Source organism: Aethalodelphis obliquidens, unplaced genomic scaffold (genome assembly GCF_003676395.1).
Source record: "Aethalodelphis obliquidens isolate GAN/ISIS:26980383/991018 unplaced genomic scaffold, ASM367639v1 scaffold2, whole genome shotgun sequence".
NCBI classification, from domain to species: domain Eukaryota; kingdom Metazoa; phylum Chordata; class Mammalia; order Artiodactyla; family Delphinidae; genus Aethalodelphis; species Aethalodelphis obliquidens.
Genome location: NW_020837946.1, coordinates 88,478,438 through 88,505,856, shown reverse-complemented (window position 1 = coordinate 88,505,856; position 27,419 = coordinate 88,478,438). Strand labels below are relative to the sequence as shown.

General features: G+C 34.9%; 1 protein-coding gene across 1 annotated transcript in view; it reads right to left on the bottom strand.

Annotated features, from left to right (window-relative positions):
* Window positions 1–27,419, bottom strand: part of LRP1B (LDL receptor related protein 1B) — a 1,467,083-nt gene that overhangs the window by 478,769 nt on the left and 960,895 nt on the right. The window contains exons 34-36 of the mRNA XM_027078335.1: window positions 16,506–16,640; window positions 15,801–15,930; window positions 128–254 (exon numbers count right to left, since the gene is read on the bottom strand). Of these exons, the coding sequence (XP_026934136.1) occupies window positions 128–254; window positions 15,801–15,930; window positions 16,506–16,640 (392 nt within the window). The remainder of the gene's footprint in view (window positions 1–127; window positions 255–15,800; window positions 15,931–16,505; window positions 16,641–27,419) is intronic.

The following is a 27,419-nucleotide window of genomic DNA, read 5'->3' as shown; positions in this document are numbered from 1 at the left end:
GGTTGATTGAAAAGTAATATTACAAGCTGTTTTTGGTTGTTTTATAAAGAAAATAAGAGAACACTAAAAGTAGACTAATGCAAGTTCGCAGTTAATGCACTTTCAATACTTAAGAAATCCAACAGACCTCATAGTCAATGGAGATGCCATTTGGCCATGCTATTCCCATGCTTACGAGGACAACCTTCTCTGAGCCATCTAAACGAGCCTTTCCAATGGATGGCATCTGTCCCCACTCAGTCCAGAACAAGTAGCTGAAATTAAATTGTAGATAAATGCAGATAAACACAAAACTGTGTAGTATTAATAACAACAGCAATACCATTCATACTAACAGAAAATAATACCATTTAAAAATCAATATGTGTGTATTGTTTACAATAAAATAATTTTTATTATAAAAAAAAATTTAACCATTCATAGAAATCACAGGGAAGAATTTCCAAAATACCTTTTGTACATGCTGCTCCCTACCTGAAATGCTTTTTTTCAATCTACTTGCTTAATTCCTTCTGTTTTTTTACTATATCAAACATTTCCCTCAAGAAGCCTTCTGTGTTCTCTCTGATTATTGCACCATATACTCTGCTTCATAGCATGAATTCGAGTGGCAAATTTACACTTGTGTTTCTTTACAAAGTTACTTTTTATTAATATTTTTTGCTCCCATTAGACTTTAAGCTCAGTGAGGACAGTGATCTTTTTTCTTATTCACTATTATACCTACAGCACTAGGTAATTTATGAATGTATACATGAATGCATTATCACTTTCAGTTCTGTCCACTTAGATTGCTAAATGGCTATTCAACTTTGAATTTTATAAATCATCTTGTGAAGGCATCTTAAAACATGAATTTATACAAAGCAGACATTCTTATTTTAGTAATCTTTTAACGTCATGTGGAAGGACTGTGGAAGAAAATAAAATATAAAAGAAAGAAAATCCACAGTATGCTGAAATATAACATGTCAAAAAATGAAATGTTAAAAAACAGAAGGTACATAATCCATGTTTCTTTCACCTATTCATTCAATAAATATAGTATTTATATTACAGTACAGAAATTCATGCTTTCAGATAAATCAGATCTATTCTTTTGAAGTTATGCCCAGTGAAGTTTTATTCAGCTGTCAGATAATAGCAATGACTGACTAAAGTTTAGAAAAATATGGCAATCATTGATTCAGTCAGGTAAAAATGAGTGTGTATCTGTGCATATTTGAATACATATATAACAGCAATCATACACAAGAAGAGAAAGTGAGACTGCATATAGGAAAAGCAAAGAAGACCTACATTCATATTTTGTATTATTTATCCATGAAAAATGATAAACTACATAAAATATGTATTTCTTTATGCATATTGTTTTGATTTATTTTAAAAGTCGATTTTTTCCCCTGAAAATGCTGTACAAAATAAATGCATTGGACTTTTACACCCAGACAAATATGAGGTGTGGCTGGAATCCCAAGTATATTAATCCTGAAGAAACTTTCATTCATATTTATAAGCTCTATAAATCAAAAAGGGAAAACTCTGTAGCAAGAAATCCAACTAGGGTTTCCCTGGTGGCGCAGTGGTTGAGAGTCCGCCTGCTGATGCAGGGGACACGGGTTCGTGCCCCAGTCCGGGAAGATCCCACATGCCACAGAGTGGCTGGGCCCGTGAGCCATGGCCGCAGAGCCTGCACGTCCGGAGCCTGTGCTCCGCAAAGGGAGAGGCCACAACAGTGAGAGGCCCGCGTACCGCAAAAAAAAAAAAGAAATCCAACTAATATTGGTTAGATCTAGGTTGAAGCAGGCATGGAAATATCTATATTTCTATTAAAATTATGATTTTTAAATCTTTAAGGGACATTGCATTAAAAAATTATTAAAAATAAAAACACTATTTTAACTGAGAGGTAAAATGTTGCTTCATTTAACTTTTCAAGGAGAAATTTTAGCATTACTAATGACACTAAAATGACAAGTCAGTCATTTGTTAAGATGACAGGGATGTTACACTGTGAAGGAGGCATTTTGGGAGCCAAGACAGATCTGTGCTTATTTATTCAATCTGATTCTTGTCATCTACTTTTAATACACTCCAGAGTTCAAATATGGAAGGCAATGGGTATAATATACTTTTTATTTAATAGTAATCTTTCAAATGTACTAAATGACTAATAAAAATATTATACCGAGTGAGTAGGTCAAATCAGCCATTTAACATATTTAATTCTCACAACTTTGGAAATTGCAGTTCAGGGAGTTAATGATCCACAGTCACATGGCTGATAGGGGAACTGCACTCAGGCTTTACTAACCCAGGGCTATATCTTCTTCTCTATGCTGTCTCACCAAATAGAAATATAATACAACAATATAACAATCTCAAATCAAGTGATATTTTCCCCTAAGTATAAGGAATATAACAAAGATCTCCATACTTGAAAAACGAAACAAAACATGAAAAAAGTCTTAGTATTAAAAACAAGTCTCTTTTTTCCCCTAGTAGTTCCTATTTTTTTGAAATTTGCAGTACTTCTAGGCAGGAGGCTTAGATGAATGGCAACAAAATTAGGAATAAAAAAATATTCAAAATAAAACTATCTTGAATACAGATTTTACTCAAATTTTCAGCAGTAATTTGACACACTGTCACAATATGTAAAGCCAAAGCTGACTGCAAGCATCACTTTTATGGCTAAAATATTTATCAACTTAATACAACTAAAATATTCTACACTTGCCAAAATTAAGCAACATTTTATGACGGTCAGGCAAAGAATAATTTATTTTCTCCCTAAACTGAAATTGAAAGTAAAGAATTGAATAGATTTAGCACCTTGAGAACCTTTGGGAATTACAAACCAAATACAGAGAAAGAACACTCTCTAACTTATAAAACTGCAGCAAGAAACTTATGAATAATTTGAGTGTAATTTACATAGATATGCTTGGGATATCTTTAGTGAACATAGATTCTTCATATATAAATGTGATCTTCAGCAATGAGAAGAAATGAAAATTTTTTCACTGGTTTTTGAGACTCCATGGAAATTAACATTCAGTGATGGCATTTCAAATAGATGTTGTCCCCATTTAAGTTCAAATTTTGCTGTAGTGGAGTGTTTGTTGTATGATATAGCCAAGAAAATTGCCTTTAGAGTATTAGCTTGGTTAATCTAGCCCTGAAAATACTTTCCAAGGCTATCCCAGATCCAGAAATTTTCAAAATTGTCAAAATCAAATGCTGTATTGTATGATCGACATTTCTCTGGATAATAATTTGTTCTACACTGAAAATTCCCTTATTTACAGAAGCTCATAGTTACAGAATTTAAAAACAGAACATTTAAAAAAGACATTCAAAAGTGTTTGAAGGATTATAGAAATACTATCAGAAATCATCGTAACACAAATATCCCTTATTGTCTTAATTAGACACAGAAGTTCTTGGCAGGAACATGTGCAAAGAATATATATCACAAGCTAACTTACAATTAATTACTGACATTTGTTTAATAGGTAGAAGACTCCATTTGGTAGTGTTGGAATTTCCAAAGGCCTAGCATACACTTAGTGGTCCCCAAAAGTTTTTAAACTTACCATATGACAACTGTACTGATGTCAGAATTAGTTTACACACAGGTGCTCTTATAAAGGAAAACAAATGTTTTTATGTCAAAATTAGATTCAAGCTGAAAAATATACTTTCAATGTATTATAAATGTCCTTGAATAATTTCAAATAAATATTTTTGGGGAAATAAGGCCAACATGAAAGCTAAGCTCCAAAGTTGGTGGGGAAAGAGTAAAGGAGTAGGGGCAAGAAAAAGAAGAACGAACGTGTCTAAATTGTTAAAGAAATAGTATTAAATATGATTCTTATATTTTAAATATATGAACCATAGTGAAAAGCCACTAATTTGAAGCAATCATTTTCTTTTAATTTAAGGTTTTTTTGACTGATAAACTGTTTCTCTGGAGCATAGATCTGGGTTGCAGTTTTTACGATAAATTTGCTATTTCTTCCTATTCCTATCCTTTACCTAAGAGAGTATGAAATAGATACTTATCAGATATGCTAGAGAAAACCTGAAATAACCAAAAATTGCCATGCTGGCACAAAAATGAAGATCACATAATTCTCTTATGCAGGCAGTTGCCTTGGTTGAAAAGAGAATCAAGAATGTCATTGTGTCCTCTGTGAGAGTGGAGGTCAACAGTGTGTTAGTTTATCTGTAAAAATAAGAAAAACAAAAAACAGAAGCCCTGTAGGCTTTTATATATATTATATACATATAATATATATTTTATATATAAGGAATAGTAGCTTAGCAGTTTCACTAGAATCACTTAAAACACATATTAATTGAATACCTTGTAGGCCAACGTGTCAATGTCTCCATCTTCAGGCTAAAGCACAGGGAAAATAATATAGTACTGTCAAAGTCTGAATACATTTCATGAATATGTGAATTGACATCCTTCATCGCCTATGAGGAATACAGTGTATTCCTCTATTCCTGTGAGGGCTTCTTCACAGTTCCTTTTTCTTCATTTCTGTGCAGTTTTTGTTTTGAGAAAGTATTACATGCCAATCCCAAATCACTTTTCAAGCCCTGAATTGCTTAGAGGCTCCTGCAATATAAAAAGAACTCAACCACAGATAGCAGAACACTCTGCTAAAAGGAAGAGAGTCTAGAGACAGTAGAACCTTGAATACTACTTTCTAATTTGGTTTTGACAGTGGTTCGGGTGGATGATTCGCAAATGTATACTTTCATTGCAGTCATGCACTCATTCAACAAATATTAATTAGGTACCTATTAAGTGCTAGGAACTGATAATATGAAATGAATTGGACTTAGTGACCCTTATGAAGGTCACTGTTTAATGGCAGAGGCAGATGGGTAAGTAAAGAATTACCTGAGAACAATGCTACCAGCAATGCTTAAAACTTGCTAGTTGTAAGTCTCTATACGACATGAAAGTAGGGGCTTCAACACTGAAACTGTGGAAGTGCTGTGGTGAGAGAAGTTATTATTCCTACAAACAACTTCAGAAATAAACCTTTCCTTTGAAGCAAAATAAACATACAGGCCATCTGGGTTGTTCTCTCCTTACGTTTAAGCTTAAAAAATATTTTTAAGTTATCATTTGTTCTTCAGGCCTTGTTCTGGTTTTTGTTATTCTTTAGTTTTACATTAGATTCCTTCTTGACTCATTACTTTCCAATATGAATTAATTATATAAAACAATCATTGTGTGTGTACCCAGCCAACACTGGAGAAGTATGGAGAAAGAGGCTTTAGAAAGAAAAATTTCTTCGGCATCTGTAATTCCATAGCATGTTAGACTTATCACCCCATATTATATTTTTAATTCCTTATTTTATGTATCTATTTACAGCCTGCCTCCTTGCCCATCCTTTCAATAAATATGTACATATACATATACATTTATGTGTACATATATGATATTTGTTTGCTATTTACATGGTTTAACAATGGTTTTCCTGAGTGGTCCATCTTTTATTCACTTTTGGTATTTTCAGTATATAATATTTGATGTTTCCCTATAATCTATGAATCTTCCTATGAAATATTTAACACTGAGATGCCTAGGGCCTAGACTCGTAGTGCTCATGAGTTGATTTGGAATTCTTAAAATATTATACAGAAAATTTTAATTTGTTTCATGAACCCCAAACCATCTTATATAGCAGTCATATGCAACCTATCCTGGATATCCCATGTCAAAACACACTGAGGAGATTTCTATAGGCAAATAGAGAAAGGAATATCTTAAACTTCTCTTTTACCCCTTACCACATTTTTATTGGTCAGATCCCTTAAGAAATTAGGAAAAGGTCCTACAGTTTTGTGTGGCTATCGCTGGTCTCCATTCGACATAGCTTTGGTGGTCTGGGCCAGGGGCTCCCTCTTACAATGGGAAGTGGCATGACCTTTCTGGGATCTCTTTCTCCTCCACCAGCTCAGAGCTGCAATGATAACCCAGGGCATTTTGATAATTTCTAGTCCTTCTTTTCTCATTTTAGCGGGAGAGGTAAGGTCCAAGATTTATGTTTAGAGGTTAAGAAATGAGAATAAAGCATATTGGAAAAAAGTAGGTGAGACCTAACTATCTTTGAAAGAAGAGTGTCTACAGTAGAATTTTTTGGAAAATTCCTAGTGAAAAATAGTATCGCACTTTTCTTTCATTTGTCCTTATAATTTGTACGCCTCAGAGACTTGTAGAAAAAGGTGGCTGTGATTTGGGGAATAATTGTGGTATTTCTGAATTACTTGACCATCATGGTATATTAATATTATAAACTATCACCCTGATTCTACCACTATTTCTATTGCAAAATTTAATTCCTTCTTTTTTATACGTTACCTCGTCTTCAGATGTAAAATACATTGATACTTTAGGAGATGGTGTTAAACTATGCTATACTTTTGCTATCTCAACAGATGTTAAACTGTCATTCAAGACCTTCTGTATATTACTGGGCATATTCCAAAAGCATATATGTATATATAGTCAATGAAAGACCATTTAACAATATGTACTTTTTGAACACCAAAATATCATGTAAAGCTGAATCTGTGCCATGGAAAGAAACACTTTTCAGAAAGTTATTTATGGTTGCAGAGATATAAAGCTAAATTAAGAGAGGCAATGTAGATTCTACTGCCTAACAAGAAAAAAAAAAATCAGAGTATTTGTGTTTCACTTAGAGATCATACATCATGGGAGGTTAACCAACTTTTTCAGTATCATACTGTGACTTTCTATGCATCTTTTTTTTTTATTGTAGGTAGAAAATGACTTTTTAGCATAAAGAGAATTATTACATTTTAAGTTTTTTAAAGAGAGTGAGGCCTTACCAAAAAAAAATAAAGAAGTCAATGGAGGGGAGAAACTGAATTTTCAAGCTGAACTAAATTCATATACACTTTCTGTTTTGCATATGGCTACATTTTAAAAGACCTCAAGTCTCCATTGCTCAAAAACAGGCTTCGTGCCCACTTTTCAAGGCACATTTATATCTTGGATTCAGCTAATTTACTCCATCATGGTTCACCTTTTCTCTTGGCAATACACCGGCCATGTTTTAACATCAAACAGAATATTAAAATGCTGTACTTTATTCCTGTGATATGAATTTTGACACTTAAATGTCTATGTAATATTAACCTGGAAATCAGTGTTTGATTTCCAGGTAAAAGTTATTCAAATTTTTACATAGAGTGGTCATTTATAAGTCCTTCTCCCCCCACCCCGAAGTCATCAGTAAACATGTAGATAAGGTATTAGAAGACACATACCACTAACGTTTCCAAGCAGTAATAAACATTTCCTGAAAATAAACCTAATATTTGAAAAGGCATATCAATTCTTAACTATGAATCCTGAAAAATATCTATCCATGTGACAATATCGAAGAAAAGTTTTTAAGAAGAAGTGAAGACAGAGAGAAACAATATTTAAAATATTGTTATGCATGTCAAAGATTTCTTGTTCTGTGGGATGAAATGTAAATCTTGTTTGGGGGGCTCAAAATTAATAAATCAAAAGTGCTTACTGAGATCCTCCGGCTAAGTCAGTGCTGAGCTCAGAGTCACAATGGAGAGAAATGGAAAACCTAAGAGACAGCTGGAGATAAGGAATGACAGGATTTACAGACAGATGGAAATACATGATGAAAACCTATGGAAAGTCTGAAGTAAGTTTCAATCTTGTCAGGACGAAAGAACCATGATAACACAAAAAGAGACGCCATGGTTAGGAAAGAAAGTCAGTAGATGAAAACTAGGAGGACATGGTAAGTTTCAGTGACAGTTGGATGTTCAAATAAATCATTTCTAAAGGAAATTGTAAATATAATTAAAGGAATGAAGATGAAATATTGGATGTAATGTAGTGATTAATGTCAGAACCATGAAAATATGTTTAAAAGATAAATATAGCAAGAGAGAAAATAGCATACAGAGCTTTAAGTGAGGAGAAAGATGCTCAGAAGAGAAATACAATGCTCAGAGGAAATACATGGAAGGGATCAGAGAGAACAAGAAAACTCAGAGTTAAAGAAGGTAACAGAAAAAATAAACCCTTGAGTAGATAAATGATGGAGAAATGTCAAGGAGAAGGCAAGGGGTGTGAAAAAAAATTGGAAAAACAAAATCTGGATTTGGCTGTGGATAAATTTAGAAATTCCTGGAAAGAACTAAAGCTGAAAATTCATTTCAGCAGTTAAGTGAGGAGACATTTACTTCTATTCTAAGAAGTTGAGAAGTAAACGTGCGGAGAGAAATAAGACAGTATTTTTCTTTTCAAATAAGAGGGATCTGAGCCTATTTGAAAGCAAAGGGAAAGGCTTCATTGAAAGTAATAAGTTAAAGATGATCGAACAGAAAAGAACAGTTACTGCAATGAGATGCCTGAGGAAATAGATGCCATCGTGTCCAGAATAAAAGCGAAGTAGATTTAAGTAAGAAAAAACAAAACTTTCTCTGAGGTTATATGCACTTATTTCAAAGCATTCACATTATGAATTTGTAGATTCCATTTTCCCTTACCATCACATAGTCACTCTATTACAATTAACCACCAAATCCATTTAACTGCTTTACTAATCTCTGACAATTTTGCCATCTTCTCCCTTCTAGCAGACATACTCAGGGACTTTATGGCTCATGTTGTTGATCCTATGAACATCCCAGCTCCTGGTTCCTCATCTTATCTGTTCCAGGGACCTTCGTCTCTCTTTTGCCTCTGCCTTACATTACTCTGATCTCCCGTTTTTGGTTTCCCTCCATTTCATCACTAATTTCTAGACCTCAACTCCTGATTAGCAACCCATAGTTATTCCCTTACAATTGCCAGTTTTGAATCTGTCACCACCTGCTCCTCGTTTAGCCCATTTTTTCCCCATTATTTTGCTACTGCTAAGTTGCTGAGCACTATTACTCAAGGTCATATAAATACCCCATTAGATTCTAGAAACCCATTCCAGCTGGACTCATGTTGCTTGGAATCCTTTTATTCATATTATACTTTATTCATATTCTATTCACCACAATAGTTTCACCAAAATTTACTTATTCATTTAAAGCTGCTAATTCTACTCATATCATCTATGAGTTTCTTCAATTTTACTAATTTTAACCGCTAAAATATATTCTATTGCTATACTCTATCTCTTTCACTTCATCTCCAAAAAGAGAAGAAGAGAACTTTCCCTAATTTAATCCTCCCATTTAAATTTACCTCATTTAATCTTCCCAATAACCAAAAAGGATATAAGCGTTTGAGATCAAGATACTTCAAAAGATCCCAAACGTAGGAAATGTCCAAGCTGGACTTCCAAACCATAGTGGACACTGTTGGTGCTGCACTTAGACATCCTCAGATCTTGTTTCCTATTTCTGTGTACTCCAGTGCCCAGTTCCTGTGTCCTTTTGTTTTTAGTAGCTCACACATCCAACTTTCTTCAGAGGACAGCTACTAGAATCTCTTCTTTCACAAGTAGTGCTGAGAGCCAGAAATCTTGGGAGTGTATGTCTCCCCAGGATTTTTGCCCTTATCCAGTGAATAATTGGGTGGGAGTTCAAAGTCAAGCTCCCTTGCTAAGTGAGGTTTACCCTCCAAAGCTTTAAAAGGCATGTCTGAGGTCTGGACTTTGCTCATAGTTGAACCTTTGCTTGGCCCCTTTCCTATCTGGCTTCTTCTGACTTGAATTCTCATTACAGGATCTGTTTTTTTAGAGATACCTATTTTTTTAAAACAATTTAATTAATTAATTAATTTATTTATTTTTGGCTGTGTTGGGTCTTTGTTGCTGTGCGCAGGCTTTCTCTAGTGCAGCGAGCAGGGGCTACTCTTCGTTGTGGTGTGCGGGCGTCTCACTGTGGTGGCTTCTCTTGTTGCGGAGCACGGGCTCTAGGCACATGGGCTTCAGTAGTTGTGGCACGTGGGCTCAGCAGTTGTGGCTCATGGACTCTAGAGTGCAGGCTCAGTAGCTGTGGTGCACAGGCTTAGCTGCTCCATGGCATGTGGGATCTTCCTGGACCAGGGATCAAACCCTTGTCCCCTGAAGTGGCAGGCAGATTCTTAACCACTGCGCCACCAGGGAAGTCCCGAGATACCCGGGATGCAAATCTTATCTATCTGCTATCTGTCCTCCATTCTTCCTGTTCCATTCTACTGCTTCTTCCTTGACAAGGTTCCTCCTACACTCCTTGGAATCTGTCTCCTCTTTTTTTTTTTTTTTTTTTTTGCGGTACGCGGGCCTCTCACTGTTGTGGCCTCTCCCGTTGCGGAGCACAGGCTCCGGACGTGCAGGCTCAGCGGCCATGGCTCACGGGCCTAGCTGCTCCGCGGCGTGTGGGATCTTCCCGGACCGGGGCACGAACCGGTGTCTCCTGCATCGGCAGGCAGACTCTCAACCACCGCACCACCAGGGAAGCCCTGTCTCCTCTTTACATGCATTTTCTTCCACCCCTCTGCCTATGAATATGTGCCCATACTCCCTGACCCCATACTAAGAAAAACTTTCTGTGTGCTCTACTACATTCTCAATAAACTTTCTATTTTTTCCTCTTTTCCTTCATTGTCAAAGTTTCTGTCACTGTAGTCTAAATATGCTGGCTCTACTTTCTAATTATCTTTCACTTATTAATTCTTTATATTTGGCTTCTGCTCTTGCCAGTTTCCTGAAATTCATAACAATTAAAAATGTCATCCTGATCATCAATTGCATGTTCTGTTTTCTGCTTTTATCTCTCCTAATCTCTTTCCTGCAGGCACATTCTTCTCCCTAAAACTCTTCCCTTGATTTCTATGATACAGTGATTTCCTGAGGACTTGAAATGGCTTTTTTCCTCTTTCCTCTTTCCTATTTCTTTTGCCTTATTGTTAATTTTCTTTTTTCTCCTCTTAATCATATTATCTCCTAACTGCAAACATTCTTCATTTTTGTCCTTAGACTTCTTTTTCCTTGGATAATTTCATCTACTACCATGATTTATTGAAGAGCCTGAACTCTGTTGGAATAAGTAGGAATAACTTTATACTTATCCAACTCCTGATTCTATTTATACTCTACTAAATATCTCTTCTCCAGAATTTGCCATCTCAGGAAGAATCCATGACCTCCAAGAGAATTCTATTTAAAAACAGAATGATATTGTTAAGATTCAGTCTCATGCAAAAAAGACTAGATCTTTCTAAATCCAAACTTAAATCTCATATGTATTTTAAAATCTTCTTCCCTCTTTCCAACTTTGATCTGACTCCTTGTGGCCTGAGGACTTGCCATGAAAAAGTCACACAGTTTTTCCATTTACTGCTCTTTTCTATTTATTTTAGTCTCCCACTTATTGCCTCTTACTCTCTCCATTTCTTGGTTTGAGGGCTGAGAAAGAACCTTCCCCCTCCTCCATAACACTCTCCCTTGGATAATAAAGAACCATTTCTAAGAATTCCTTAATTTAAAGACCGCTACAACTTCAATAAACTCTCATTATACTTCTGATCTCTGCTTATGTAGTTTGGGGCCAGTGGGAAGGGTTAGGAGAGAGGGTCCAGGACCAGTTTATGTTTCACTTGGTAAACTGGGGATGGAGTTTTAAAACGTGGGGAATCCCATTGCCAATTTTATGGTCCCAACTTATCTTCGAGCTACATTACCTACTCTTTCCTACATGTACCTTACACACTTTTGTTCTTGGCAATGGCCTTTGCTTTGCCACTACCAATTTTTAAATTATTCTATTTCTTCTTCACATAAAATATTCCCACTCCATCTCAGAAACCTTTCTCCTTCAGGTTCCCTCAATAAAGACTCTCCTAATCACCACCACTGCTGCTACTACCCTCACTTGTACTATCTACTCTAATCATATGCTATCTCCTTTTTCTGAAATTTTAATGTAATTTTATAATAGCTGTATGAAAATTTTCACTTTAACATGAAATTTAGATATGAGATTTAAGCTTGAGTTATATCAATCTAGTGTTTTTATGCCCCCCAAATTAGTCTTACTTTACATTATGAGACTATTTTTTTAACTCAAGTTTTGTACTTGTTTAAACTAAAAGTTTAAACAGAAAACCTGTTGTGAACAGAAGCTACATCTTATTTATACCATCATACTTTACAGTGTCCACTTGTGTCTTTCACATAGCCAGTAGTCCTATTTTGTCAAGATGTACTGAATTAAAGGCTGAGGAGGAGAAGGAGATGTCCTTACATGACCTGGTTCCCAGTGCATAGCACTCGAGGAATGTTCATTGAATAAACTGACAAAAAAGTGAAGTACATGTGGGTTTCTTTGCCTGATGTCCTCAATCATCCTAGAGAGAAGTTAAGTATAGTTATATGCTAAGATGACTGTACAAAAGATACTTAAGAAGGTCTGGAATAACAACTTGAGGCCATAGACTAGGTTTTAATAGAATGCAAAAGAAAACTACAGAGCGACTAGTTAGCAGCAAGAGGCCTGTTAAATTGAACTGCATGAATCGATAATAGGCCAGGCACAAGATGTTCTCTACAATAAAATGAAGTGTTGGACATATTATAAATATGACGGGAAAAAATTCTTTATTCAAAACAAACCCATTTCCTACGTATCTATGATATTTCATAACATTCAAATTATATTTGTTCCTACCATCAGAATAATTATTCATAGTCCAGCAATTGATCATTTTTTTTCCACTGAGGGAATAATGATTTATTGCTTAATTGTAAAGTACAAATGAAAAAGAGATTTAAAAAATATCATCACATTAGAAGACATTTTTATATTCAAATTTACAGGTATGATGTGGACACACTAAACTGAGTCATGTGTTTTGTTCTTGGAACTAAACAAAATTATACCTTCCCTCAACATTCTTAATATGTACTGACAAGTGTCCCTGGGCATGCAGTGGTGGGTAAGAGAATTTACGGGGGAAGTCAGACCCAACTCAAAAAGTTTTAAAAATTTTCCTAATTTTCCCAGCATTTTCTCATTATTGTTTATTCTCTCATTATAGCTCTAATCTTTACATTTTTATTATAATTTTATGCTAAAACTGTTAAAACTATTTTCTTATATGCTTGATATTTTTGGTTATTAATTTCTGTAATGCTTAACACTATATATATGTGTGTACATATATGTAAACATGTTACATAACACACACACATATATACATACACACATAATATAGCATAATCTTTGGAGTTTAGAAAAACCCAACTCTCCCACATATCATGTTAATGATAGAGTAATATATTTTAAATTGCTGACTCAGTTTCCTTATCTGTTAAATGGAGGAAATAACACCACTCTACGTTTGTTGTAAGCTTTTAAACAGAACGAAAGGGGACCCACTGGTTGAGTTCTGAGCAAAGCAGTAACAGCTACTTACATTTTGGAAGGATCATTAGGCCACTACATGAAGAATAGACTGTAGGAATACCAAGGTAGAAGATGATAAACCACAATCCAGAAATGTTGGTAAGAATGACAACGACTCAGACTAGGGTGGTAGCAATGAAAATTGTGAGAAGTAGGTAAAGCATAAATGTAGATTGAAGCCAAAGGTAACAGAATTCCTGGTATACTGAACATAGGATGTGTGAGAGAGATACCAAAGATGTCATATTGTCTCTTCTAAATTCATCTCAAATCATCCCTAGTACTAATAGAAATTCAGTTTGTTCAGATATTCAGAGTATACTATTTGGTCTGGGACCTTATCCTAGCCCAGGTGATGAAACATAACTTGTCTAAATATGTCAAGATATTCTCTTCCCTTTGGCTATTGACTGATCTAAGGATGGGCATGTAACCCATTTCTGGCTAAGAAAAAAACAAAGGGATTAACACGAAGACCTTTGTCTTCCCAAATAAAACAATAGAGTCTAGCAAGAAAAAGGTTTTCTCCTATCCCCTTCTCTTTCCTTAGGTGTAAACATACTCTCTGAGGATATATCAAGTGTGCTCTAACAATGGGGCCTTAACATCAAGCATAAGACAAAATATAACCTAGTAAAGGTGGTAGTTGAAAAGGGAGAAAGAAAATCTATAGATTTAACACATTCCAGTTAAATTTTACTTTGCATCCAAGAGCAATCCTAACCAATGCAGCTTTTCAATTTTTATATTGTAATCTTAGTTTTAGCTTGAAGCATGACAAATTTGTTGGCATTATTTTTCTCTCTTATATGAACCTTCTTTGTTTCCTCTTTCACTGTACTGATAGTATGACTTAATTTTATAGCATTTGTCAAGAAAGTGAAGACAGTAATGACACTGGAAAAAGCACATACAACATATAACAAATAGGAAAGAATGTAGATTTTCGTGAGAGTTGATTTGATGTTTTACATAGATTGACTTCACCCTAAATCAGTGTTGCTTATACTTGTTTATCTAATACACCTTTGTGTGACCACCATGGCTTCACTCTTTTCCACTCCAAAAGACACAGGAGTTTTACTAACATAAAAAAAAAAACATTTTAAAAAAACCTCTAAAATAAAGTAATAATAGAAATTATTATTGCAAGAAACACAATAGTGAGGAATAATATAAAATTTTATAATAGGACTGCTTTTTTTAATTGTATCAGTCAACAACTTATTCCTTACCAACCACTGTACCAAGCTCTGAGGATAGAGAAATAAACCAAACACACATGGCTCTTCTCATCAAGTTTTACGAAAGAATACAGACATTACCCAGTCCAGTGAAAAACAGTGCATAGTACGGTAAAGCAAATAAATATAAATAAGCAAATATAATTTATAAAAGTGAAAGTACTGGGTGCTTTGGTGTCATATAACAGAATGTCTGTTTGTAAAACCAGGAGAAGATAAATAAAATTTATCAAGGTGAAAGTAAGAAGGAGAACATTGCAGGTAAAGGGAAGAAGCTGTTCAAAGACTGAGAGTGGAAGAGAATAGGAAATATTTGAAAACATTTCAAAAAACTAAGAAGTCCAACAGAGACTGAGATAGCAAAGAGGCAGGAGCAGGAGTTTGAGACTGAAAATTTACATAAGGCCTGATTAAGAAGAATCGTAACAGAAATTTTGGACTCTGGTGAGGTTAGAAGATCAATTGGGAACTTATTGCAGGGGTATCTGTGTAGCTCAAAAACAGATTTAATCAGGGTGGAGGTAGTGAAGATGGAGGGTGGTAGATTGATAATATCTGGAAGAAAAAAATCAGCAGAATTTGGTGTCAGCTTGAATTCATTTCAGCGTTAGATATGTACAGTTTGGGTGTCCAAATGGAAAGACGGTACTGTCAAGAAGACAGGTAGACATACTTATCTGAATCTCAAGAAGAAAAAGAAGGAAAAAAAAAAGTTTGGGATGAACATGTTGATATGGCAATTATAGATACATAAATGGAAATTGAAGCTTTAGAAATATTGGAGAACGAGTTTGGCTATCAAATGGTTCTTTCATTCATTCGGCAAATAATTGAGTACCCAATATGTAAACAGTTCTAGGGCAGAACTTTAAATTGATAATCTAGAAAAATGTTGGTGTATCATTTGGATTTACACACACATTAAAGAACGGCATAATAAATATGAACCTATCAAATATGTACTGATATATACATGACAAAGTGAAAATAAACTTTTCCTTCTGCTTAGCTAAGATAGTTTTGAGATTTGTTTCAGACATTATGACTAAAAATAAATATTAATATCAATTTCTGGATTTTTCTTTTAACGAAATTTAAGTCACTTAAAACCCCCAAAATATATGTAAACGTTAAATTTACCCTTTTTCTGGGTGCACAGCTATAGATCTTGGTTGATCCAAGCCTTGGGAAATAATTACATAACGAAAAGAGCCACTGAGTCTCGCAACTTCAATTAAGTTGAAACCATGATCCGTCCAATATATGTTACCTAGAAGAAATACAAACATGTTTATAATACAATTATGAGAAAAACTTATTTATTAATTCAGCGAGAATTAACTTTCTGAACATTCACATGACTATTAAGAAATCATTTACTTCCTAATTCTTTTTTAATATGTGCAGTTCCTAAGCAGAAAGCTATAAATAAATATGCAAATACTTCTTAATCTCACATGTCTGTGGTTTAAACCATATAGTGATACATTTATATGTTAAAAATAAATTGAAATTTCTCTCACCTGAGGAAGGGCTGTATTTTCATTTTCTACTAGCTTCAGGCAAAAGAGAACTTCTAACACTTTTGTTTACCAGCCCCGTGGGGCTCTCAGGAGATCTGGGCAAAGTTAATACTACATAATCTACTTCTACATAGAAACACTTATCCAAAGGCTCAAAAGCATTAGAAAGAGTGAAGCCAAAAGCAAAAGAGGCTATTTACCCCTGTGGCTAGAAGTACAAAAAAAAACCCTGTTATGAGTCAGAAACAGCATTTTTATGAAGCAGATTGAGCCACTAACAATATAGGTGTGAAACAAAAACAGAGAAAGCCATGGATGATACCAGCAATCCAGTCAATAGCTATCCCTTCCACTCTTCCCAAGCCACTGGTGATGATATCTTCTTTCCAAGTCTGATCTCTTTTAGCTCGGCTAATTTTATTGAAGCCCATGTCTGTCCAGTAGATGGTATCATTTTCTATGGATAAAACAGAAAGAAAAAAAAACATACACAAACACACTATAAAAGGGATCGATATATGTATTAGGAGCACATTGCATCAGCATTTTGGGGGTTATCAACCTGGGTGTGCTGGAGTTTAAGTGTTCTTCAGGAAAATTTACTAACAAAGATGGTAAGAAAGGTATTAAAACCACATGAGAGAACCTAGTCAAATGTTTTAAAGCATTTTTGAAATATATGTGGAAACTGTCTAGCACATCCTTTTTATTTTTTCTTTATTTTCCTATTCATTTTAACTCAATAAATATTTATCCCCATGAATTTGCAATCTTGATATCAAACCAAATTACTTTGGACTACAGTTTTTCTTTTAACATCTTTTCTTATGTCTGAGTTCTCTACATATAAAGAGAATGCTACTGGGGATAATCAACAAAGTCTCAAAGTAGAGAGAGAATGGAAAGAAACATAAAGGCATTTAAAATATATCAAGGGTGTTTTATGTATACGGTCATTCAAAATGTATAAAGCCTTAAAAATACCTTATCAACTAATTATTCCTTCTGAGGTCCTAGTTTCCCAAATGTCAACTACAAACCCTGTGCATTCTTTTTCAAACTCTCTTTGTACAAATGGGCTTAAGAATACTTGAAGAATGGCTCTATGCTATCATAGAGTCTTTAAATAACAGTGCTTTTTGAATATTTGAATGAAAAATATTCCTAAAGACTGTAAATGAAATATATGTGCATGCATCTGCATAAAGGGTAGCAATTATAGATCAATGATGTTAAATACAGCCACTAGAAAGACACTGGGGACAAATCATTAAATAATAAATTTGCCACCAACTAAGTAAGTGTTTGTTTGTGTTGTGACCTACATGGCCATTTGAAGAACAAATCCTTTAAGACCAATATAATTTCCATCTGGCACACAGACAGACTATGGAAATAAAGAAAAAGCAATTAGCATAATAAAGCCATTTATCAGTAAGTTTGGGGATTCTGTTTCAAATGAAATATAGTCTAAATTCTATTACCTGTCTGGGGAAAAATTCCAAATAGCCCCTGTTCCCAACAATGGTTAAGTCAGATACACACTTGCGTGAGTAAGAGCAGAGATACCATTTTCAAATATATATCTGGAAAGCAAGGACTTGTTTCATTTTTCCAATTTTGTCAAACTATCAGTTGATATGTTTTCATAATTGAAAGAGTGAATCAATCAACAAAAATAAGCATCATTTTTGTATAAATATTAAGTATTATATGAAGAGTCCTATTCTCTTCTGCTAACATTAGATCCATATATCCAACTGCCTACATTGTGTCTCCACTTGTATGTAAGAAAAGGCAATCTTGATTGCAAAAGACAAATTTTGGATTTCTACCTGAAACATACTTCTCTCTCAGTCTTCCATATGGCAGCTCCCCATGCCTTGGTGGTATGATGGAAGGCACCTCCATCCTTTGTTTCTTGGGCTAAAAACCTCATATTGTCCTTGATCACTTTTCCTCACACTTCACATCTAATCCATCACCAACTACTCTCATCTTCAACCTATAACCAAATATTTTGTCTCTTTTTATTCTTCTTTCAAATCAGATCCCTCATTCCACCACTTCTCACACTCTCCACTTATAACATAATCCAAGCCATTATTAACTCTTGTCTGAAGTATTGCAATAACCTCTAACTTAGTTCCAGCTTCCACTTTTGCCTCAGGACTCCCTTTCCTCATGAGCCTTTTCTCTACTGAGGGTCCACTGTCGCCCTATTAAAAAGTAAATAAGATAATTTCTCTCCTCTCCACTCAAACTTTCTAATCATTTTCCATCTCATCCAATTGTAAAAGTAAAGTTCCTTCCCAAGACCTTCAAGATCTACCCACATCCTTCAAGTCTCTTTCACCTACTATCCTTCTACTCTCCCCCCTCTAGTAATAAGACCTTCCTCTTCCTAAAACAAACCAAATGCTGTTCAGCCTAAGCTTCTTTACATCACTTTTTCTTCTGCTTGGAATGTTCTTTTCCCAGCTATCTGCACAGCTCTGTCTTAGCTCAAGTATTCCTTCTTACTGAAACTTTCCCTGACTACTCTCTACAGAAATTATTTCCTTGCCATGCTCCATTTCCCTTACAAAACCTATTTTTCTCTGTAGCATTTATTACTGTCAAACACATTACATATTTATTGGTTTGTTGGTTTAGTGTCTGTATTGTCTCACAGAAATATAACCTCTTTGAGGGCCGGGACTTAATTTTGCTCACTGCCCGATCCCTGGCACCTAGAATAGTGCCTGGTACATAGTAAGCTCAAAGTAAACATCTGGTGAATAAATGAATGAATGTGGTGTGCTGTACAAAGACTGGTTGGGAGGGTATACAAGGAAGACAAAGCTCTTACTGTGAGAAACTTTATAAACTAATTAAGGAACAGAAGGTATGCACATGAAAAATGACTAACAATTCACAATAGTGTAGCAGGAGCAGCATATAAGTAGTAAAGACAAGCATTTTTATGAGTTCAAAGAAGACATTAACAACAAGTATTAGAAAAAAAGGACACTAAATATTTATGTGACCCTTACTTTTCTATTTCTCTCTAATAGCTTTGCCAGTCCTGCAAAATTTTATTTAGTATAATTAGGAAGCATTTTTTTCTCACATATGCCACTACATCTTGCGCATACTTTTATTATCATATTGAGCTGAAATTGCATCTTTGCATTTCTTCTTAGAAATTGACTGTGAGATATATCATAGGTAGGGACTGCAATAGACCCAACATTAACCAAGGCAGTCACAAGTGCAGTAGGCATTTCATGAATATTCACTATGTGAATAATAGATTAATTTGTAATGCTGAGGCTATCTCTACATGGTCAAATCCACTAGATTACAGCACTGAAGGAACGGAGATGTTTCCTTATATTCTTTTATTACTTATATTTGGGATATTAGCAAGCAAATCAATCATGTAGTGGTGCATTAAGGAGGACCAAGAGGATAGAATAATTAAATCACTCATTCTCATCCAAATCTCCTTTCCTTATTTTTCACATACACATTGCACACCTCCATGCTCTAAATGGAATGACTTCACTAAGATATAAGAATATGTCTTCTAATTATCTGGGAATATCTGTAAAACATACATAAGGTAGGTCAAGAGTGTTTTAATTATAATAGAATAAGGTGGAAGGATGATAAAATTTTACAACAAACCTTAAAGATACAAAGTGGAAATACATATAAAGACAGAAAGGGAAGAAAGACTATCATAACTGTGTTCTGACACTTATTCCAAAATATGATTTTTTTAACTTTAATTATCCCCATTCAACAGATACTTACATAATACTTAGTGCATGCTAAGCATCCACATAGGCATAGGAGTACGGTGTTGAACATGACAGTCCCTGAAATCGTAGATTTTACTTCTGGAGTTGAATTTTTAATATAAACTATCCTAAGACATACGACAATAAGTAACATATAATATAATTATAAATTATGTACCTATTTTGGACACTCAGAGAGTATTCAATTTCTGGCTATTATGAACAATGATATGAACATTCTCATCCATGTCTTATAGAGGACATACAGTGTAATTTCTATTGGGTACATAAACAGAGGTAGAATTGCTGAGTCATAGGATGGCTTTAGTAGGTAGGGCTTATTTTAATACATTAATTAATTATCTGAAACAATTTTCCCCGAAATAATAATCTACACTATAGACCTTCTACAACTACTGTTGAACTCCACCACCCTCTTCCTATCTGGCTGATTCAACCATGAAGACCTCCTACTACATAAGAACATGCAAGAAATTCTAGATTCTCTTATTTCCAGGAACTAGCCACCATGCTTATTTACCTTGGTTCATAGTGTTTACCTTGTTAGATAAAAAAAGCAAATGACTGGAGTAGTATGCTTAGTGAAATAAGTCAGACAGAGAAATGCAAATACTCTTGTGTTATCATTTAAATATGGAATCTAAAAAATAAAACAAATGAATGTATATAGCAAAACAGAAATGGACTCAGATATAGAAAACAAACTAGTGGATACCAGTGGCAAGAGGAAACTGGGGAGGGGCAAGATAGAGGTATGGGATTAAGAGATAAACTACTATGTATAAAACAGGTTAGTAACAGGATATATTATACAGCACAGGGAATTATAGCCACTATTTTATAATAACTTTACATGGAGTATGATTTATAGAAATATTGAATCACTATGTTATCTATCTGAAACTAACATAATATTGTAAATCAACTATACATCAATAATAAATAAATAAATAAAAATATGTAACTAAATGGGCATGGCTGTATTCCAATAAAATTTTATTTCCAAAAAGAATTACTTAAGGACAATTCCAAAGTACTAAAATTTACAAATTTGACTAGCTCAATTTATCTACTCAGTTTTTTTGTCTCTATCCTGCTGGACCCATTATACTCTATCCCATACTTTAAAAATACAGTTATGCTCAATCCCAAAAGTTAACTTATGGAGAATTCTATATAAAGTGTGTTCTGGTTTCTTGATAAACTTCAGTGTTGGGTTCTAAAGAATGTTTTACCTATGGCTATTCAACAATTGTCAACAGATACACTCCTTACTACCTTATAGAGAAAGCTGTCAGGATTTTATTGTTATATTTTTAGCTTTTGTTTTTATATACAAATAAGATTTGGCTATATGGAGCCAATACAAGCTCTTGGTATCAATGATTACAGTGAACCTGCACTTTAACTCTGCCGCAATCAAAGTGAACAATGTCCCTCGCCCCACTCTAACCACCAACTCTTACTTGGACTTCAAATATTTGCTACCACTTTCAGATGAGCTGGTTGCTGACACCTTTCTCATTTTAAAGTCAAATATAAGCATTCTCCATGTGTTTACTGGCTTTTTAAATTTTTTTCATTTTTTTGCTACTTATCAGCAGTGACCTTAACAGACAGGCCCCAAAATAGTTTCTACATTCTCAAAGGCTGCCTTCAAGCCCCACATCCATTAATTCCTCTAGTTTAGCTGAGACTGTGGTTTCCAAACTGATTTTTTTTTTTTTGCGGTACGCGGGCCTCTCACCGCTGTGGCCTCTCCCGTTGCGGAGCACAGGCTCCGGACGCGCAGGCCCAGCGGCCATGGCTCACGGGCCCAGCCGCCCCGCGGCATGTGGGATCCTCCCGGACCGGGGCACGAACCCGTGTCCCCTGCATCAGCAGGCGGACTCCCAACCACTGCACCACCAAGGAAGCCCCAAACTGATTTTTATTCTAAAACTTTGACAGATATGACAGTTACCTCTAATTCAAACTCTGTTTTTTATACTTTCAAAAATCATATTCTCTAATATTTGGAAAGAAGACACTTTGTCATATCACTCCTGCATTTTCCAATCATCATGTGTATCAATGCAATATTTTGTTCCTGTTTTGTGTCATTTCAGCCCAGATACAGGACTCAGTTTTTTCTCCTTAATCCATGTCTTACTCTCCCACCCGTATCATGTGCAGAACTATACATACAAGCTTGAAATACAAACAGTGCAGTAGAATTCATGGAGGCATGGCATATGAAGATTTATTATCATAACATAAAAGCTTCAAATTGAAAATCAAATGTCCTTATTCTACAAGGTGCCCTGGCCACCCCACCACATGCGTTTTTTTCAGTGGCAGCTTCATATTGGGCCCCAGCCTCACATCTTTTCCTCAGCTCCTCCCCTTCTCTCTCATCTCAATTTATCATCCCCGCCCCTTTCTGGTTAGCCATTCATCAAAAAGAAGCCCTCTCTAATCATTGCTCCCATTCTCAGCAACACATCAGCCTTTAAATAATTTCAATTTCTTAGCTCTCAAATGGCTGGCTGCCCATTAGAATTGCCCAGGGAAGTTTTAAAAGAATACTGAAGATGCAGTCACGCCTCAGAGATTTGGAGGGAGACGCAAGAGGGAAGAGATATGGGAACATATGTATATGTATAACTGATTCACTTTGTTATAAAGCAGAAACTAACACACCATTGTAAAGCAATTATACTCCAATAAAGATGTAAAAAAAACCCAAAAAAGATATATATATATAAATTGCTTAGTCTGGGGTAGTTTGCAGGTTGAGAATTACTAGTTAACCTGTCAAAAGTACAGATAAGAAGAAAAACACTTGTTATTTAACAGGGTCCAAGATCTTGAGAAGGAGATTTCTATTATAAAATGCTACTCCCCACAACATCGCACCGTAACCCCCATTACAATCTCATTGTTATTAATGTTTCTTTGCCAAAGGGATTTTCAAGGGGAGAAGGGGGAGAAAAGAGCTTGATATAACCTCCAGAATATCAGCTTTGGGGGAGGTATTTTTGTTCTCCAGTTTGGGGAGGGCTTTAACTTGAAAAAAAATAATTAAAAAAAAAATTTGTTTACTTGATTCTGATATGCCAGGGGCCCCAGATCTGTTAGAAATTACTGTTCTGCAATCTATGCCTGAATCAGGTCAAATTATAAGGTAGCTCATACGGAGGTTACTTTGCTTTGATCCTTCTCCATTCCCAATAAGCTGGCTTTTACTGAACTATGTTTGTATCCTAGGCTACAGGTATGTATTCTTTGCTTGGTTTGTTTTTTTTTTGCTTATATAGACATTGTGAGCCCTGAAATTGATTATGTTCCTCTTCCCAAACTGGTTGTTAGAAATATAAAAATTAAATTTGCTGCAAACTTCTAGCAAAAATATAGACTTTTACAATGTGATTTTATCTCTCATTTCATGTTTCTTTTTCCCTAATTTTTCTCTTGGCACTCATCTGTTCCATCTTAATTGTTCATCTCATTGAAATTCCTGCATTTTTGGGAAGCTACATAAAATGATTCTTAGAACTAGATAAGGTATTATATATATATAAAATATATATAAAACATATACATGTTGTAATATAGCAAGTCATATGTTATAGACAAGTCACATCAAAGTTGAGTAAACACACTCTAGGGAACAACTAGGAAAATTAAGAAAATCCAAGGCAGTGCAAGAAAATGTTAAAATTGTAGTTTTTACTTTTTGTCCCTTATGCTTTTAAAATTTCTATTTGGTATATATTTTATAATGTATTCAGTCATAACATGTAATACAGTAATAGTATATATTCTTTATAAGTAAATAATTTTAATAAAATAATAAGTAAATAAAGAGTGAGATCTCTTTTTATTTAACTAGTAAGTTGTCTGATAAAAAGGAAAGGTTTAGTACTACCAGTGCAGCTGCTACTTTCCAGTCATGCCCCATTTTTGGCACACTCTGTGCCATGGTGCACCAGTTGAAACCTCTGGAGCAGACTATGATGTTATAGAAACTGAGAGGAAAGCAAGGTCGAAGTCAAGGTCATCAGGGAAGATTTCATGGAAGAAGTGAGGCTTTGGCTGATCCTTGAAGACTGGAGAGCATTTGGATTAGGAGAGATGCACAATATAGTTCCTAGAAACTTAGTTTAGAGAAAGAACCAATTTAATAAATGCAATCACCTCCGTAATAGGAGTGGGGGAACAACAAGATCATTTCAGGAAGAGTTGTGAGCAAAAGCTGTGATGACAGCCAGTTCTAAATTATCAGATGCCTGGGAACAGATAAGAATTAAGTTGTACTTTCTATTCTTTTCCAATTTTGAAATCATTTTTTCAAATATTTTGCAGGTTAATAATGACCCAAGTTCTTGATATACCATATTAAAAGGGATTCAATAATAAAGTGCTAATGAATTACATTTGTTTCTTTCATTTTGAAAAAGGCAAATCAATACAAACACTAATGGGCAATTCTCCACAGTAACAAATCAGCAAGAACTCCATCTTGTGAGTGAATAAAATAAAATCTGCAGACTTCAAAAGTTTTAGATATCTTAATCCCCTTAAGGTACAATGTTATGAAACCTTAGATAATGTACATTCTCTTTTAAATTACTCTTTTATCAAGTAAGAAATATATGCCTGCCTAGGTTTTGTGCCCTGAATGAAATTTGCATTAAACATACTTATTATAAAAGCAATTCCATTTTCAGGTTTTGAACGGTTTCCTCTCAGGGTAACAAAAAGAATCTTTCACATTTTCTTAAGCATTCACTGTTTTTTCTCTTCAAAGCAATTGCACTGTGCTGTTTTTCATAGGCATTAAGTTAGTTCTCACAGCCCTTGTGTGCCTAATTTTGACTTTCAGGTAACATATGAGAACTAAAACGTCCTGTCACGCTCTCATCTTTTTCACATTTGGAGAGGACCGATGGCAGCTCCAAGGAGAAATTGTTTTAATTTATTCTGTTTTAGACTTTCAAAACTAAGCTGTAAAATTGAGACAGCATGTTGAGTAGATACATCTTCAGGGGACACCTACTCAGACATTTATTCAGGAAACCATCAACCTGCTTCAGAAAATAATGACACTCTGTACCACTTTTATTTTTGAATAGGGAAAAGGCAGAAATGTTGTTCCTCAAATGCTATATTATACCTCAAATTAATAAATCAGACAAAGATCAAGTATAAACTTTAAAAACAGAGGATTTTCCAGCAAATAAGTTTGGATTTTTTTTTTCTTCATTACCTCTGGTGGAAAAAAAAATTTCCTTACTTAAGAAGTTTACTAAAGAGAGGAATGTAGCATAATAACTAACATCTTGCATACTGTGTCCTAATTTCCTGAGTTATAGATCCCAGTTCTACTACTTAAAGGCTCTATGACATGGGAAAGTTCCTTAACCTTTCCATTCAGTTTCCCAATATGTAAATTGGGAATAATAGAGTTGCTGTGAGGATAAATAAATAAATGCTTTGTTACAGTACTTAATGCCTAGTGCATAATATACATAATAAAGTATCAACTATGAAAATTAAAAATACAGAGTATATAACAAAATGAAAGGTATACTAACTAATAAATTTGGCCATTTTTTATGCTTTTGAAGTTTTAATGTGGTTTTAGTTTAACATACTACCATCTTTATAAATGTGAAACTAGACAGAAAATATTTTAATATTTCTTCTCTAAAAGGACAAACATCTAATGTGAATTATTATCATCCAAGGAAATAACAAAAACAGTAGAAAATTTATTGAAAGCAAACACTCGGCATTGCTATATATTTTCAAAGCCAACTAGCTATGAATTATATATATTAAAAGTTAACATTGATTTGGATGCATAGTGACATCCCATATTTTCAGGAAGGCAAAGTTAAGTTTACTATCAAAAGTTATACAGAAACTTTGCTCTAAAGATTACTTGACATTGTCAGTGTTTATTGTACTTAAAAGGCAGGCCAAAAAAAAATTTTTTTTCCAGAATAGAAGAGTTATTATTAACACTGTTAAAGAATCAATAAAATTTCCATCCTCAATGGCTGTCTTAAATGTCTACGCATATCACATATATGACAGATAGATGTTTAAGAATCTTATGATATAATTATTTTCTAGTTTGACTTTACTGTTATTGAATTGTAGCTAACATGATAATAAAACACAGTATATAAATATGCTCTGACAGGGAGATCAGCTCGGTGCTTTGTGTCCACCTAGAGGGGTGGGATAGGGAGGGTGGGAGGGAGGCGCAAGAGGGAGGGGATATGGGGATATATGTATACATATAGCTGATTCACTTTGTTATACAGCAGAAACTAACACACCATTGTAAAGCAATTATACTCCAATAACGATGTTAAAAAAAAATGTGTTCTGAGCTTTCAGAAAAAAGCACAATGAACAAATTCTTGCTAAAAATTAAAAAAAAATGTATATCAATACTTTTTGAAGGCTACGTGTATTCTAGGGGATACCAAAATGACCAAGAAGCCTCCTTCAATCTTCCCAGAGAACCAATCACCCTCTTGTAAGTACTTGGTAGTCATCTATATCACCTATCATTTTATAGTAAGTCACAGTTGTTTCTCCACCTATACTGAGAGTACATTAAAAGGAAGGCTCCATATAATCTTTCTAGTTAGCTCCTGAGAAGCCAGTGCATTACTTTGGACTGTAATGATATAAAAGCTCAGTGAATGAATAACCTAGCATGGCTGCATGCCTTCATGCCATAAAAAAGTTCAAAGTCAATATGTCAGAAGATAAACCTACCAGAGCTGCTCTAAATCCACTGTGTGCTCTAAGTTGATGGGAGGAACAGACTCCTCATCACCCAAAGATCTGAGCATTGTCCTTGATCCCTTCTGCATCTATTTACCACCACATCCAGTGAATCACCAAGTCCCGCATGTTTTAACTCCTTTTATTTATTTTTTTCAATCTGCACGTACCACTACAGTTTCATTCAGGTCCTTACCATATCTCTTCTGAATGGTTGCAACAGCTTCCTAAATGGTTTCCCTTCCTACAATGTTATCCTCCTCAAACCCATTCTCACAACTATCAGGGCAACTTAGTTAAAATGCAAATCAGACCTTCTCACTTACCACTGATCATGTTCCTAGGTTTCTCATGACCTCGGATGAAGTTCAGATTCCTTAGTAAGTCATATGAGGACATCTATGATCAAGAACAGTGGCCGGACTTCCGGGAAGATGGCAGAAGAGTAAGACGCGGAGATCACCTTCCTCTCCACAGATACACCAGAAATACATCTACGCGTGGAACAACTCCTACAGAACACCTACTGAACGCTGGCAGAAGACCTCAGACCTCCCAAAAGGCAAGGAACCCCCCACGTACCTGGTTAGAGCAAAAGAAAAAACTAAACAGAGACAAAAGGATAGGGACGGGTCCTG